Source organism: Ranitomeya imitator, chromosome 5, assembly GCF_032444005.1.
Source record: "Ranitomeya imitator isolate aRanImi1 chromosome 5, aRanImi1.pri, whole genome shotgun sequence".
Lineage (NCBI taxonomy): Eukaryota > Metazoa > Chordata > Amphibia > Anura > Dendrobatidae > Ranitomeya > Ranitomeya imitator.
In genome coordinates, this window is record NC_091286.1 from 291,903,811 (window position 1) to 291,921,556 (window position 17,746).

Sequence of the window (17,746 nt, forward strand, 5' to 3'; positions counted from 1 at the left end):
TGAACATAGGAACACGCTGACAGCGCCGGAGAGACCATCGCATCAGAGAAGCAGGGACGTGCAGGCCGCACCAGGAAGTTGAGTATAACGGGGGAGGTTGATCATTGCGGTATTCACCTGTCCCCATTCCACCGCCGGGCTCCATCTCCGCATCCTCTGGCTGTGACATTCAGGTCAGAGGGGGCGACGGAGGGGCGTGCGGCGGAGGAACGGGGACAGGTGAATATCGCAAGTGCCGGTGTCCCCGCCTGCTCAGGACAAGAGGTGAGCATGTCATTTTTTTTTTTAATCGCAGCAGCAGCATATGGGGCAAATGTTTCTATGGAGCATGTTATGGGGCCAGAATCAACCTTTATGGAGCATTGTATGGGGCAAATGTTTCTATGGAGCATCTTATGTGGCCATAATCAACCTTTCTGCTTCATTATATGGGTAAATGTTTCTATGGAGCATCTTATGGGGCCATAATCAACCTTTATGTAACATTATATTGGGCAAATGTTTCTATGGAGCATCTTATGGGGCCATAATCAACCTTTGTGCAGCATTATATGGGGCATGTTTTTCTATGGAGTATCTTATGGGGCCTATCATAAACATTTTGTATGGAGCATTATATGGGGCCCATCATGAACTGTATGGAGCATTATATGGGGTGTATTTTGTATGGAGCACTACATGGGGCGTATTTTGTATGGAGCATCTTAAGGGGCCATTATTAACCTTTGCGCAGCAGTATATGGGGCATATTTTTGTATGGAGCGTCTTATGGGGTCCATCATGAACTTTATGGAGCATTATATTGGGCATATTTTGTATGGAGCATGTTATGAGGCTTCTGATTCAATATCGATATTCAAAAACGCTTAACCTACTGATGTCGCAATTAATTTTACTTTTATTGGTATCTATTCTTATTTTTGAAATTCACCTGTAGCTACTGCATTTCCTACCCTAGGCTTATACTCGAGTCATTAAGCTTTCCCAGTTTTTTTGTGGCAAAATTAGGGGTCTTAGCTTATACTCGGGTCAGCTTATACTTGAGTATCTATATATATAATTGTCTAAGGGTTTTTCAGTCTGTCTGTCTGTCTGTCTGTCCTGGAAATCCCGGCTCTCTGATTGGTCGAGGCCGCCAGGCCTCGACCAATCAGAGACCGGCACAGCATCGACGTAGAAATCCCGCGTCTCTGATTGGTCGAGGCCGCCAGGCCTCGACCAATCAGCGACGGGCACAGCGACGATGATGTCATAAAGGACGTAGACATCCCGCGTCTCTGATTGGTCGAGGCCGCTAGGCCTCGACCAATCAGCAACGGGCACAGCGACGATGATGTCATAATGGTTGCCATGGCGACGATGATGTCATAAAGGTTGCCTCGACCAATCAGCGACAGGCACAGTCTGCCGCGAATTCTGGAATCATCATTGTCCATATACTACTGGGACATGCATATTCTAGAATACCCGATGCTTTAGAATCGGGCCACAATCTAGTAACTATATAATTGTCTAAGGGGTACTTCCATCTGTTTGTCTGTAACTTCTGTAACGTAAATCCCGGGTCGCTGATTGATCACGGCCAGCTGGCCGCGACCAATCAGCGATATTGGGGCAGGAGTTAAACACCGCTTCACTTTTTACTATTGATGCTGCCTATGCAGCATCAATAGTAAAAACAAATAATGTTAAAAATAATAAAACAAAAAAACATTATATTCTCACCTTCCGGCGTCCGCGGCACCCTTTCCTGCTCCTCACGAAGCTCCGGTCCCAAAAATGCATTGCGGCAATGACTCGAGATGACGTAGCGGTCTCGCAAGATGACGTAGCGGTCTCAATAGACCGCTACATGATCACGAGTTATTGCCGAAAGGCATTACTGGGAACGGAGCATCGCGAGGAGCATCGCTAAAGTCCTGGGCTGGATCCGGGGGCCGACGGAAGGTGAGTATATAACTATTTTTTATTTCAATTGTTTTTTTTAACAGGGATATGGTGCCCACATTGCTATATACTAGGTAGGCTGTGTTATATACTACGTGGTGTGTTTTATATACTGTGTGGCCTGTGTTATATACTGCATGCCCTGTGTTATATACTGCGTGGCCTGTGTTATATACTACGTTGCTGTGCAATATACTACGTGGGCTGCGTTATATACTACGTGGGCTGTGTTATATACTGCGTGGACTGTGCTATATACTACGTGGCTGTGCAATATACTACATGGCTGTGCAATATACTGCGTGGGCTGTGCTATATACTACGTGGCTGTGCAATATACTACATGGGCTGTGTTATATACTATGTGGGCTGTGTTATGTACTGCGTCGACTGTGCTATATACCGTACATATTCTAGAATACCCAATGCGTTAGAATCGGGCCACCATCTCGTACGGTAATAATTCTTGTTATTTGGGGTGTTAGAATGAATGAATTGATTCCAAGTGTTTAAGCTCATTTATATATATGAACATGCTTTGCTTACTTTTTAGGAGTATACGATGGCTCAAGAAGAGACCAGACATCTGATTCCACTTGCAGACACATTTGAAGAAAATGAAACGGAAAGAGCATTTCTTTCTTCCAAACCCACCTGTTTTCTTATAGTTGGAAAACCAGTAAGACCTTACTTTATACAGTAATTTACTAGTCCTATGATAACTATTATACTAATATACCTTTTACCAGTAAATTTTATAATTTTATGGTTAAACATTGTTTCCTTTTTTTATTCATACATGGTACTTCTAATACAGTATGTACTCATAGATTTCTACAGGCGCTGTATTACAGATCCATACAATCCATAATCTTAGTCATTGACACCACCTCAGGTCATGCATTACTTACTGTAGGAAGTTTAAGTATCACATCCTGTATTCCTGTTTCCTCATGCTGGGAAGATACCGGGAGAACAAGGTAATCTGGACTATAGAAGTTCATTTTGGACAATGTGGAATCACTTCCTTTTTGGTGTGGGGCAAGATTGACTAGTGGTCATATTGCTATCCAGTGAGAGGAATGAGAATGGATATTTATATCCAGAGCCTGAAAATCCAGAGACTACTACCTTTGTACCCAGTCTAAGCAATCCTCTCTGAGTCAAATAGCATGTATACATGAAGATACATTATATTATGCAGGACAAATGAGAGATTTGTGCTGATGGTGCATTTAGCTCACAGGAGATTTGGTATAAAGCGAACCTGTCATCAGATTCATGCTTCCCAAACCCCAGGCAGCATGAACCAGAGTTTAGCTGTGTAATTTCAGCTTCGAAATACTGCAGAGTTTCAGAGAAAACCTACTTAGAAAAAAACAGCCAGAGACTATATGGGTCTTGGCTGACTAATCCGAGGCAATCAAGACCCCGAATCCCTGGCCGGCTTCTCAAAGTTTTTAAACTCTGCAGCGTTTCAGGGTAAAACATACTTGGCCGCAGCCATGCAGACAGTGTTTGATTCATGATACCTGTGGTTCGGAGAGCATGAAACTGATGACAGATTCCCTTTAGTAACTTGTTTTAAACTGGCCATATACATTAGATAGTTGTTGGTCGACCGATGCTTCGACTGAACATTCGGCCAACATCCAACTCTGACAAAACCTAAGATAAAAGCAAAATGAGCAAATACCCTGCAGTAAATAAATAAATAGCAACAGTGCATAAAAATAACATAGGGTACGCTATTTGTATAAATAAAAACGTAAAAACCATCCCACCGCGTCAAGGTCACCCTATTCGGGGAGACGGTCCTAACAAATGAGTGCAAAAACCTAAAGAGATTAACTGCAATATAAGTCGGACCTTTAGGCTCTTCTTACATTGATATCAAAATTTCTATTTTGATATTGATCCTGTTGTCTGAAATAAATTCGGACAGCACTTCACTCTAGAAACCTGACAGAATGAAAATACAGCAGTGTAAAATTCTCTTCATGGGTTTTCAACCTCTGGATGTAATCGGGATGCTTTTTAATTCACAAACATGTGGTGTTTGATCTATGAAGACCCCCTTCCTAGTGTAAAGCTCTCTTCTAGCTAATGGGTGGCTGTCAGGTCCCTATGTTTCCCAAATCACCACCTAAGTCCATTCCAAGTGCTTTATGTCCTACATCTTCCTCTTGAAGTTCAGCTTGTAATATGCTAATTAGCTAGAGCAAGTCTGTCTTAAAAATGACATGCAATCAATAGACACCATGCCAAAATATTGGTAGAAAAATATTTAGAATTGAGAGTCCTGGTATAAATTTGAGGGAAAAAATTACAGTATTCAGTGTAACTTGTAATTTATCATATATATGCTTTCTAATTCTGGGCTTGCTAGTCAAGGAGGTGGTCCTAATTAATGATTGACATTTATCTCTATCACTGATTTAGACCACCCCCTTGACCACTAATCTCAGAACAAGCAGGGATATAACCCCTTAATGACCGCCGATATGTCTTTTAACTGACCTGAGGTATAACAGAATATCCTCCTCATACAGGTGACAATCCAGCAGCTGTCAGCTGTACACTATAGCTGACAACTTGCTGTATCAGCCACGATCAGTGTTTGCATTGTCCAAATCTGTTTAACTCCTTAGATGCTGCTGTCAATAGTGACTACGTCATATAAATGGTTTACAGAGTGTGGGGGCTTCCTCTTTATCCCCATTGATGCCCTCCGATCATGATTGTGTGCTCCTGATGTTTGCCATGGCAATTCACGGCCAAATAGCGGCCTTAGAGTCTGACGGCTGTAGTAATCTGTTCAGAAGTTAGAGGCATTTAAGTGGTAAAAATACACATTTTCATTTCTGTCATGCCACTTTGCATTAATTCCTGAAAAGCACCTGAAGGGTTAATAAACTACCTGACAGCAGTTTTCAGTATGTCAGGGGGTGCGGTTTTTAAAAGGTTATCACTTTTCGGGGTTTCCCAATATATACTGTAGGACCCCTAAAGGCACTTCAAACATGGATAGGTCCCTAAAAATGTTTTGCAAATTTCATTGAAAATTTTTTAAATTACTGCTACATTTTTAATCCTTCTAAAATGCTAACAAAATAAAAGAACATTTTACAAATGGTGCTGATGTAAAGCTGACATGTGGGAAATGTTATTTATTAATGTTTTGCTGTGGTATGACTATCTGGATTAAAGGGATAATCATTCAAAGTTTAAAAATTGCTAATTTTTTAACATTTTTCTCAAATTTCTGTTATTCTTTATAAATAAACACAAAACATATCGACCTAAATTTACCATTATCATAAAGTATAATGTTTCACAGAATCACTGGGATTTGTTGAAGCGTTCCAGAGTTATTACCACATAAACTGACACTGGTCAGATTAAAAAAATTTGGCTCCATCACTAAGGGGTTAGAATATAAGTTTAGCCATCGTTTCCCTCAAACCTGTATATCAACTTGCTCAGCTCCTCCTGCTTCTTAACAAGATGCCTACAGTTTGGAGTGTAAGTTCAACGTGACATGTTCCCTTTAGGATTTTTTGCATGTACAGTATTGTGCAAAACTTTTGGGCAGGTGTTGAAAAAACCCTGCCAAATAAGAATACTTAAGAAAAAATGGAAATATTAATAGTTTATTTTATCAAATATCAAAGTGCAAAATTAATTAACAAAAGCAAAATCTAAATCAAATCAATATTTGTTGTGGCCAAACTTTGTCTTCAAAGCAGCATCCATTCTTTTAGGCACACTTATGCAAAGTTTTTGAAAAAAGTTGGTAACGAGGTTTTTCCAAACATCTTGGAGAACTAACTCCAGATCTTCTGTAGATGTAGATAGGGTCGGCTCCAGGTTTTCGTGGGCCCTTTTAACACATACCACAATTCATGATGCACAGATACGGCAGAGAAATATAGGTATAGTACAATGCCAAATATTAAACTTACTTCTTACATTACATGAGTGATATCTATTGTAAATTCTCCAATAGCTCAGAAATCAGACAGTATAGTCCTCCATACAGTATTATGGGCACCCCATAGTCCTTCATACAGTACTATGGGCACCACATAGTGCTCCATAAAGAATAATGATCCTCATTGTCACGATACGTATTACGACCCAACGGGTGGTCGGTCAGCAGACGGCGCAACACACACACAACGGGATGGTATTGGGGAGAGGAAAGCCCTACAGATAGGGAAATGGGGATTGTTACCACCTGAGCTCAAACCTGAACCTTCCCCTGCACTCCCCTAACGCCCTAAGTGGGTCCTTCCCCCCAAGCCGCCATCATGAACCTAAGTCCCTCGCTGTCAACTAATACTGCCCTGGCTAGTGCACTGGCCGGCAAGGGGCACTAACCTCACCGCTGAAGATAATAACACACAGGGGATAGTGACAAACACCAAAGGGACAAGGTGAAAAAACAGCACTTAGTTTCCAGACACCGCTGCCAAGCTCCACACCGCCGATAGCACAGCAACAGGACTCCAAACACTAGAAGCGGCTGACACCAGAGAGCTGCTCTTGCTTGGCTGGTCTCCAAAGATAAACTCTATCACCAACAGTCAGCTGATGCAACAGGTGACCATTTAAAGGATGGTGGGAGTTTTCACCACCTCATCAGCTGACCCAGCAACACTGCAGTTACACCAGATTGCCAGCGGGGATGGGACTGACATTAACCCCCGATGGACTGAAAGGAAAAAAGCTACATTTTAACAAAGTGGAACCAGAGCTGCCACAAATCCAAAAATGGATCGTGACACTCATATATTGCTCCATACAGAATAATTGATCCCATTTAATGCTCCATACAGTATAATGAGCCACATATATTGCGCCATACAGCATATAATAGGCCCCATATATTGCTCCATACAGAATAATGAGCATCATATATTGCTCCATATAGTATATAATAGGCCCCATATATTGCTCCATACAGAATGAGCATCATGTATTGCTCCATATAGTACGATAGGCCCCATATATTGCTCCATACAGAATAATGAGCGTCATATATTGCTCCATATAGTAGGCCCCATATATTGCTCCATACAGAATAATGAGCGTCATATATTGCTCCATATCTACTATATAATTGTCTAAGGGTCACTTCCGTCTGCCTTTCTTTCTGTCGTGGATATTCATTGGTCGATGCCTCTGTCTGTCATGGAAATCCAAGTCGCTGATTGGTCGTGGCAAAACGCCCACGACCATTGCCACGACCAATCAGCGACGGGCACAGTCCGCCGGCAAAATGGCCGCTCCTTCTTCCCCACAGTCAGTGCCCTATCCTTACTCCCCTCCAGTCAGCCCTCACACAGGATTAATGCCAGCGTTAATGGACCGCGGTGTAACGCACTCCATTAAAGCAGCTATTAACCCTGTGTGACCAACTTTTTACTATTGATGCTGCGTATGCAGCATCAATAGTAAAAAGATCTAATGTTACAAATAATAATTAAAAAAAAACGTTATTCTCACCCTCCGACATGGCGCTGTCCTCGGCAGTGCAAGCGTCAGGTTCCGGTGCTAAGGATGCTATGCGAGAAGGACCTGCCATGACGTCACAGTCATGTGACCGTGACGTCACCACAGGTCCTGCGCTCATACCAACCCTGGGACCGGAAGCTGCCGCGTGCACCGCATACAGGTGCCAGGACTACAAGAGCCCTTCAGAAGTTGAGTATGTTTATTTTTTATTTTAAGTCTTTTTTAACCTGTTTCATACGTGGCTGGGCAATATACTACTTGGCAGGGCAATATACTACGTGACTGGCCAATATACTACGTGACTGGCCAATATACTATGTGTCTGGGCAGTATGCTACGTGGCTCTGTGCTGTATACTACATGGCTCTGTGCTGTATACTACTTGGCTGGGCAATATACTACGTGGCTGGGCAATATACTACGTGACTGGCCAATATACTACGTGACTGGCCAATATACTACGTGGCTCTTTGCTGTATACTATGTGGCTGTGCTATTTACTACGTGACTGGGAAGTATACAACGTGTCTGTGCTGTATACTACGTGGCTTTGTGCTGTATACTACGTGGCTTTGTGCTGTATACTACGTGGCTGTGCAATATACAGTGGGGCAAAAAAGTATTTAGTCAGTCAGCAATAGTGCAAGTTCCACCACTTAAAAAGATGAGAGGCGTCTGTAATTTACATCATAGGTAGACCTCAACTATGGGAGACAAACTGAGAAAAAAAAATCCAGAAAATCACATTGTCTGTTTTTTTAACATTTTATTTGCATATTATGGTGGAAAATAAGTATTTGGTCACAAACAAACAATCAAGATTTCTGGCTCTCACAGACCTGTAACTTCTTCTTTAAGAGTCTCCTCTTTCCTCCACTCATTACTTGTAGTAATGGCACCTGTTTAAACTTGTTATCAGTATAAAAAGACACCTGTGCACACCCTCAAACAGTCTGACTCCAAACTCCACTATGGTGAAGACCAAAGAGCTGTTAAAAGGACACCAGAAACAAAATTGTAGCCATGCACCAGGCTGGGAAGACTGAATCTGCAATAGCCAACCAGCTTGGAGTGAAGAAATCAACAGTGGGAGCAATAATTAGAAAATGGAAGACATACAAGATCACTGATAATCTCCCTCGATCTGGGGCTCCACGCAAAATCCCACCCCGTGGGGTCAGAATGATCACAAGAACGGTGAGCAAAAATCCCAGAACCACGCGGGGGACCTAGTGAATGAACTGCAGAGAGCTGGGACCAATGTAACAAGGCCTACCATAAGTAACACACTACGCCACCATGGACTCAGATCCTGCAGTGCCAGACGTGTCCCACTGCTTAAGCCAGTACATGTCCGGGCCCATCTGAAGTTTGCTAGAGAGCATTTGGATAATCCAGAGGAGTTTTGGGAGAATATCCTATGGTCTGATGAAACCAAACTGGAACTGTTTGGTAGAAACACAACTTGTCGTGTTTGGAGGAAAAAGAATACTGAGTTGCATCCATCAAACACCATACCTACTGTAAAGCATGGTGGTGGAAACATCATGCTTTGGGGCTGTTTCTCTGCAAAGGGGCCAGGACGACTGATCCGGGTACATGAAAGAATGAATGGGGCCATGTATCGTGAGATTTTTAGTGCAAACCTCCTTCCATCAGCAAGGGCATTGAAGATGAAACGTGGCTGGGTCTTTCAACATGACAATGATTCAAAGCACACCACCAGGGCAACGAAGGAGTGGCTTCGTAAGAAGCATTTCAAGGTCCTGGAGTGGCCTAGCCAGTCTCCAGATCTCAACCCTATAGAAAACCTTTGGAGGGAGTTGAAAGTCCATGTTGCCAAGCGAAAAGCCAAAAACATCACTGCTCTAGAGGAGATCTGCATGGAGGAATGGGCCAACATACCAACAACAGTGTGTGGCAACCTTGTGAAAACTTACAGAAAACGTTTGACCTCTGTCATTGCCAACAAAGGATATATTACAAAGTATTGAGAAGAAATTTTGTTTCTGACCAAATACTTATTTTCCACCATAATATGCAAATAAAATGTTAAAAAAACAGACAATGTGATTTTCTGGATTTTTTTTTCTCAGTTTGTCTCCCATAGTTGAGGTCTACCTATGATGTAAATTACAGACGCCTCTCATCTTTTTAAGTGGTGGAACTTGCACTATTGCTGACTGACTAAATACTTTTTTGCCCCACTGTACTATGTGGCTGTGCAATATACTACATGACTGGGCAATATACTACGTGACTGGGCAATATACTACGTGACTGGGCATTATACTACGTGGCTTCGCAATATACTACGTGGGCTGTGCAATATACTACGTGGACATGCATATTCTAGAATACCCGATGCGTTAGAATCGGGCCACCATCTAGTAGTATATAATAGGCCCCATATATTGTTCCATACAGCATAATAAGCCACATATAATGCTCCATAAAGAATAATGAGCCCCATATAATGCTTCAAACAGTATAATGAGACCCATATAATGCTTCACACAGTATAATGAGTCCCATGTATTGATCCATACATACTGGGCCCCATATAATGTTCCATACAGTATATGATGGGCCCCATATAATCCCCCATACAGAATGGGCTACATATAATTCTCCAGTGTATGATGGACCCCAAATATCGCCCCATATATAATGGGCACATTGTTATGACCTGGTGGTTAGGAGCACCCGGCACGACCTGATAGTTAAACTCACACAGGACAAGCTCTGGGATGTGGGAGCTCTGCTGACCGCAAGCCCTAATCCTATCACAACAACTAGAAATAGCCGTGGAGCGTTCCTGACTCTCCCTAGACGCCTCTTCACAGCCTAAGAGTTAGCTAGCCCTAGAGATAGAAAATAAAGCCTACCTTGCCTCAGAGAAATTCCCCAAAGGAAAAGGCAGACCCCCACATATATTGACTGTGAGTAAAGATGAAGTCACAAACGCAGAAATGAAACAGGTTTCAGCAAAGGGAGGCCAGACTTACTAAACAGACTGAGGATAGGAAAGGTATCTTTGCGGTCAGCACAAAAACTACAAAAGACCACGCAGAGTGTGCAAAAAGACCTCCGCACCGACTCACGGTGCGGAGGTGCCACTCTGCATCCCAGAGCTTCCAGCTAGCAAGACAAAATCATGATAACCAGCTGGACAAGGAAACAATGAACAAATAATATCTATCAGGAACTTAGCTTCTGCTGGAGAAGACAGGTCACCAGAAAGATCCAAGAGCGAACTGAACCAATGCAGGAACATTGACAGCTGGCATGGAGTAACGATCTGAGTGGAGTTAAATAGAGCAGCCAACCAAAGGATAAACCACGTCACCTGTGCAAGGAACCTCAGAAGCAGCAGCTTCACTCACAGCCACCAGAGGGAGTCCATGGACAGAACTCGCTGAAGTACCATTCACGACCACAGGAGGGAGTTCGACAACAGAATTCACAACAGCACATATAATGCTCCATACAGCATAGGATAAGCCCCATACAGTATAATGAACCCCATATGTTGCTCCATACAGTATATGATGGGCCCCAAATATTGCTCCATACAGAATGGGACCCATATAAAGCTCCATACAGAATAGGCCCCATATAGGGCCCCATACAATATATGATAATCCCCATTTAATGATCCAGTATATAATGGGCCTCATATATTGCTCCAAACAGAATGGCTCCCATATAACGCTCCATATATAATGGGCCCATATAATGCTTCATATCTAATGTGCCCCATAAGGTGCTTTCTATATAATGGGCCCCATAAGATGCTCTATATATAATGGGCCCCATATGATGCTAAATATATAATGGGCCGTATATGATGCTCCATACAGAATATGCCCCTTATAATTCTCTAAACAGTACATAATTGACCCCATACCTGATGCTCCACAGCTCCAGTGTATGATGGTCCCCATATATTGATCCAAACATGAAAAAAATGAAATACTCACCTCTCCTCGTTGGCCTCTGCTCTGGACTCGTCAGCATCGGCATCTTCCAGCTGTCTGCACTGTGACTGTTCAGGCAGATGGTGCACAATCATGACATCATCGTGCCCTCTGACCTGAAACGTCACATTCAGAGATCGCGGAAGACGGAAAAGCCCAGGAAGATTAGAGGTAAGTATTGCAAGCCCATAGCAAGCGGCGGGGGGGCCTACTTGCGGGCATCGCCAGTGGCACAGACACCGGGCCCCAAAGCGAGCCAGTGTCCCCGAAGGCGAGTGTCATTATCTCAGTAAATTAGAATACTTTATAACACCAGCTTGAAAATTTTTTTGAAAATCTGAGATATTGGCCTACTGAAATGTATGTTCAGAAAATACACTCAATACTTGGTCGGGGCTCCTTTTGCATCAATTACTGCATCAATGCGGCGTGCATGTAGGCGATCAGCCTGTGGCGATGCTGAGGTGTTATGGAAGCCCAGGTTGCTGTGATAGCAGCCTTCAGCTCGTCTTCATTGTTGGGTCTAGTGTCTCTCATCTTCCTCTTGAAGGTCAGGCAAGTTTGCTGGCCAATCAAGCACTGTGATACTGTTGTTTTTAAACCAGGTATTGGTACTTTTGGCAGTGCATACAGGCGCCAAGTCCTGCTGAAGAATGACATTTCCATCTCCAAAAAGCTTGTAGGCAGAGGGAAGCATGAAGTGTTCTAATATTTCCTGGTAGACAGCTGTGCTGACTTTGTTCTTGCTAAAACACTGGATCTACACCAGCAGATGACATGGCTACCCAAACCATCACTGATTGTGGAAACTTCACAGTAGACCTCAAGCAGCTTGGATTGTGTGCCTCTCCACTCTTCCTCCAGACTCTGGGACTTGATTTCCAAAAGAAATGCAAAATTTCCTTTCATGTGAAAACAACACCTTGGGCCACTGAGCCACAGTCCAGTTCTTTTTCTCCATAACCCAGGTAAGTCGCTTCTGGCATGGTCTATTGGTCATGAGTGGTTTGACACAAGAAATGCGACACTTGTAGTCCATGTCCTGGATACGTCTGTGTGTGGTGACTCTTTGTGGCTTACCCTCGTTGTGGAGTGTGTCAATGACTGCCTTCTGGGCATCTGTCAAGTCAGCAGTCTTCGCCATGATTGTGGAGCCTACTGAAACAGACTAAGGGACCTTTTTAACCCCTTAGTGACTGAGCCAATTTGGTACTAAATGACCGAGCCAATTTTTGCAATTCTGACCACTGTCACTTTATGAGGTTATAACTCTGGAACGCTTCAACAGATCCCGCTGATTCTGAGAATGTTTTTTCGTGACATATTGTACTTCATGTTAGTGGTAACATTTCTTGGATATTACTTGCGATTATTTATGAAAAAATGGAAATATGGCGAAAATTGTTAAAATTTTGCAATTTTCAAACTTTGTATTTTTATGCCCTTAAATCAGAGAGATATGTCACGAAAAATAGTTAATAAATAACATTTCCCACATGTCTACTTTACATCAGCACAATTTTGGAAACAAAACTTTTTTTTGTTAGGGAGTTATAAGGGTTAAAATTTGACCAGCAATTTCTCATTTTTACAACACCTTTTTTTTTTTTTTAGGGACCACATCACATTTGAAGTCATTTTGAGGGGTCTATATGATAGAAAATAATGAAGTGTGACACCATTCTAAAAACTACACCCCTCAAGGTTCTCAAAACCACATTCAAGAAGTTTATTAACCCTTTACGTGCTTCACAGGAACTGAAACAATGTGGAAGGAAAAAATGAACATTTAACTTTTTTTTGCAAACATTTTAATTCAGAACCATTTTTTTTATTTTCACAAGTGTAAAAACAGAAATGTAACCATAAATTTTGTTATGCAATTTCTCCTGAATACGCCAATACCCCATATGTGGGGGTAAACCACTGTTTGGGCGCACCGCAGAACTTGGAGGTGAAGGAGCGCCGTTTGACTTTTTCAATGCAGAATTGGCTGGAATTGAGATCGGATGCCATGTCACGTTTAGAGAGCCCCTGATGTGCCTAAACAGTCGAAATCCCCCACAAGTGACACCATTTTGTAAACTAAACCCCTTAAGAAACTTATCTAGATGTGTGGTGAGCACTTTGAACCCCCATGCGCTTCACAGAAGTTTTTAACGTTGAGCCGTGAAAATAAAAAATCGCATTTTTTCTACAAAAATGATCTTTTTGCCCCCAATTTTTTTTTTTTCACAAGGGTAACAGGAGAAATTAGACCACAAACATTGTAGTGCAATTTCTCCTGAGTACGTCGATACCCAATATGTGGGGGTAAACCACTGTTTGGGCGCACCGCAGAGCTTGGAAGAGAAGGAGTGCCATTTTACTTTTTCAATGTAGAATTGTCTGCAATTGAGATTGGACGCAGGGGTGGATTAAGGGTAGCCAGGGCCCCGGGCTGTTCACACACTGTGGGCCCCCCCGGTCATGTGACGGGGGTCATGTGACGGGGGTCATGATATACCCGAACCAGATTATTCCAGAAAAAGGGCCGGGCCCTACTCTACTGTAACCTAGGAAATATTTGTTAAAATCTGCAATACAATTTAGGTATATCTTGACCAATAATATCACATACAAGGGACAAATACCACCGCACCATGACCAGACCACAAATTACAACCACAGTGATCGAATAATAGCACATACAAGGGACAAATACCACCGCACCATTTCCAGACCACATATTACCATACCTCCCGTTGCGCGCCGCAGCAAATTTTGGGACACACCTCTGACCACACCCATTCACTAGTCACACCCATATCCATGTCTCAACCACACCCATTTAGCACTGCTGATCACACTGTTCATAAAGAATAATTATAAAAAAAAAATATGGCCACACAGTGCTCGATACTGTATAATGGCCACACAGTGCTCCATACTGTATAACGACCCCACATGACCACATGATGCTCAATACTGTATAATGGCCACACATGATGTTGAATACTGTATAATGACCCCACATGATGCTCCATACTGTATAATGGCCACACATGATGCTCCATACTGTATAATGACCCCACGTGATGCTCAATACTGTATAATGGCCCCACATGATGCTCAATACTGTATAATGACCCCACATGATGCTCAATACTGTATAATGGCCACACATGATGCTCAATACTGTATAATGACCCCACATGATGCTCAATACTGTATAATGACCCACATGATGCTCAATACTGTATAATGACCCCACATGATGCTCAATACTGTATAATTGCCACACATGATGCTCAATACTGTATAATGACCCCACATGATGCTCAATACTGTATAATGACCCCACATGATGCTCAATACTGTATAATGGCCCCACATGATGCTCAATACTGTATAATGACCCCACATGATGCTCAATACTGTATAATGGCCCCACATGATGCTCAATACTGTATAATGGCCACACATGATGCTCCATACTGTATAGTGACTGCACATGATGCTCCATACTGTATTATGACCGCACATGATGCTCAATACTGTATAATGGCCACACATGATGCTCCATACTTTATAATGACCGCACATGATGCTCCATACTGTATAATGACCGCACATGATGCTCCATACTGTATAATGGCCACACATGATTCTCCATACTGTATAATGACCGCACATGATGCTCAATAATACTGTATAATGTCCGCACATGATGCTCCATACTGTATAATGGCCACACATGATGCTCCTTACTGTATATTGGCCGCACATGATAATGGCCACACATAGCTACTCCTACACACGCGGCTGCGCTCCGTAAACTTTGCATACACGGCTCCGCTCCGTATACACGGCTCCACTCCATACATCTCATACACACACGGCTCCGCTCCGTACACATTCAGCTCCGCTCCATACACCTCATACACGGCTCTGCTCCATACACCTCATACACGGCTCCGCTCCATACACCTCATACACACACGGCTCCGCTCCATACATCTCGTACACACGGCACTACTCCGTACACCTCATACACACACCGCTCCGCTCCATACACATTGCACACACTGCTCCGCATACCTTGCACACACACAGCTCCGCTGCGTACACCTCATACACATACGGCTCCTCTCCATACATCTCGTACACCTCATACACACGTGGCTGTGCTCCGTACACCTCATACACACGTGGCTGTGCTCCGTACACCTCATACACACGCGGCTGTGCTCCGTACACCTCGTACACACGCGGCAGTGCTCCGTACACCTCGTACACACGGCTCCGCTCCGTACACCTCGTACACACGCGGCTGTGCTCCGTACACCTCTTACACACGACTCCGCTCCGTACACCTTGTACACATGCGGCTGTGCTCCGTACACCTTGTACACATGGCTCCGTACACCTCTTACACACAACTCCGCTCCGTACACCTCGTACACACGCGGCTGCGCTCCGTACACCTCGTACACACGCGGCTGTGCTCCGTACACCTCGTACACACGACTCCACTCCGTACACCTTTCACATGCTGCTCTGCTCCGTACACCTTGTACACACGCGGCTGCGCTCCGTACACCTCGTACACACGCGGCTGTGCTCCGTACACCTCGTACACACGACTCCACTCCGTACACCTTTCACATGCTGCTCCGCTCCATACACCTCATACACACGCGGCTGTTCTCCGTACACCTCGTACACACGACTCCGCTCCGTACACCTTTCACATGCTGCTCCGCTCCGTACACCTCATACACACGCGGCTGTGCTCCGTACACCTCGTACACACGCGGCAGTGCTCCGTACACCTCGTACACACGGTTCCGCTCCGTACACCTCGTACACACGCGGCTGTGCTCCGTACACCTCGTACACATGCGGCTCTACTCTGTACACCTCGTACACATGGCTCCGTACACCTCTTACACACGACTCCGCTCCGTACACCTTGTACACATGCGGCTGTGCTCCGTACACCTCTTACACACTACTCCGCTCCGTACACCTTGTACACAAGCGGCTGTGCTCCGTACACCTTGTACACATGGCTCCGTACACTTCTTACACACAACTCCGCTCCGTACACCTCGTACACACGCGGCTGCACTCCGTACACCTCGTACACACGCGGCTGTGCTCCGTACACCTCTTACACACGACTCCGCTCCGTACACCTTGTACACATGCGGCTGTGCTCCATACACCTTGTACACATGGCTCCGTACACCTCTTACACACGACTCCGCTCCGTACACACGCGGCTGTGCTCCGTACACCTTGTACACACGACTCCGCTCCGTACACCTCGTACACACGCGGCTGTGCTCCGTACACCTTGTACACACGACTCCGCTACGTACACCTCGTACACACGCTGCTCTGCTCCGTACACATCATACACACGCGGCTGTGCTCCGTACACCTCGTACACACGCGGCAGTGCTCCGTACACCTCGTACACACGGCTCCGCTCCGTACACCTCGTACACACGCGGCTGTGCTCCGTACACCTCGTACACATGCGGCTCTGCTCTGTACACCTCGTACACATGGCTCCGTACACCTCTTACACACGACTCCGCTCCGTACACCTTGTACACATGCGGCTGTGCTCCATACACCTCTTACACACGACTCCGCTCCGTACACCTTGTACACAAGCGGCTGTGCTCCGTACACCTTGTACACATGGCTCCGTACACCTCTTACACACAACTCCGCTCCGTACACACGCGGCTGCGCTCCGTACACCTCGTACACACGCGGCTGTGCTCCGTACACCTTTTACACACGACTCCGCTCCGTACACCTCGTACACACGCGGCTGTGCTCCGTACACCTTGTACACACGACTCCGCTCCGTACACCTCGTACACACGCTGCTCTGCTCCGTACACATCGTACACACACGACTCCGCTCCATAGACCTTTCACACGCTGCTCTGATCCATACACCTCGTACACACACGGCTCTGCTACATCCACCCTGTAAACACCTCCTGACCTCACACATATGCTGCCTTACCCTCCTCCGGCGCCATGGCAACCAGCAAAGTCCTGTACACGGAGGTCCTCCTCCCGATCATGTGACCCCTGACTCCTCCCATCCTGTGACCTCATCACAGGTCCTGTGCACAGAGCAGCCATTATGTGGTGTGCTGCTGTGCAGGCCTGGTGCAGGGACTCGGAGCTCTCAGCTGACCGGCTGATACACGCACCTCCCAACCAATGCGGGCCCCCTCTCTCTGCCCACCGGGTCCGGGGGCACACAAATGCCGGCGGGCATTCAGACA

At 44.8% G+C, this 17,746-nt stretch overlaps 1 protein-coding gene across 3 annotated transcripts in view; it reads left to right on the top strand.

Annotated features, from left to right (window-relative positions):
* Positions 1-17,746, top strand: part of AK9 (adenylate kinase 9) — a 234,122-nt gene that overhangs the window by 31,549 nt on the left and 184,827 nt on the right. For 2 of the 3 annotated variants that reach the window (XM_069726227.1, XM_069726228.1), the window contains exon 2: positions 2,501-2,626. In XM_069726227.1, the coding sequence (XP_069582328.1) occupies positions 2,510-2,626 (117 nt within the window). In that variant the 5' untranslated portion in view covers positions 2,501-2,509. Of the gene's footprint in view, positions 1-2,500; positions 2,627-17,746 lie in introns of those variants that run through there. The other variant, XM_069726229.1, reaches the window with a different exon arrangement.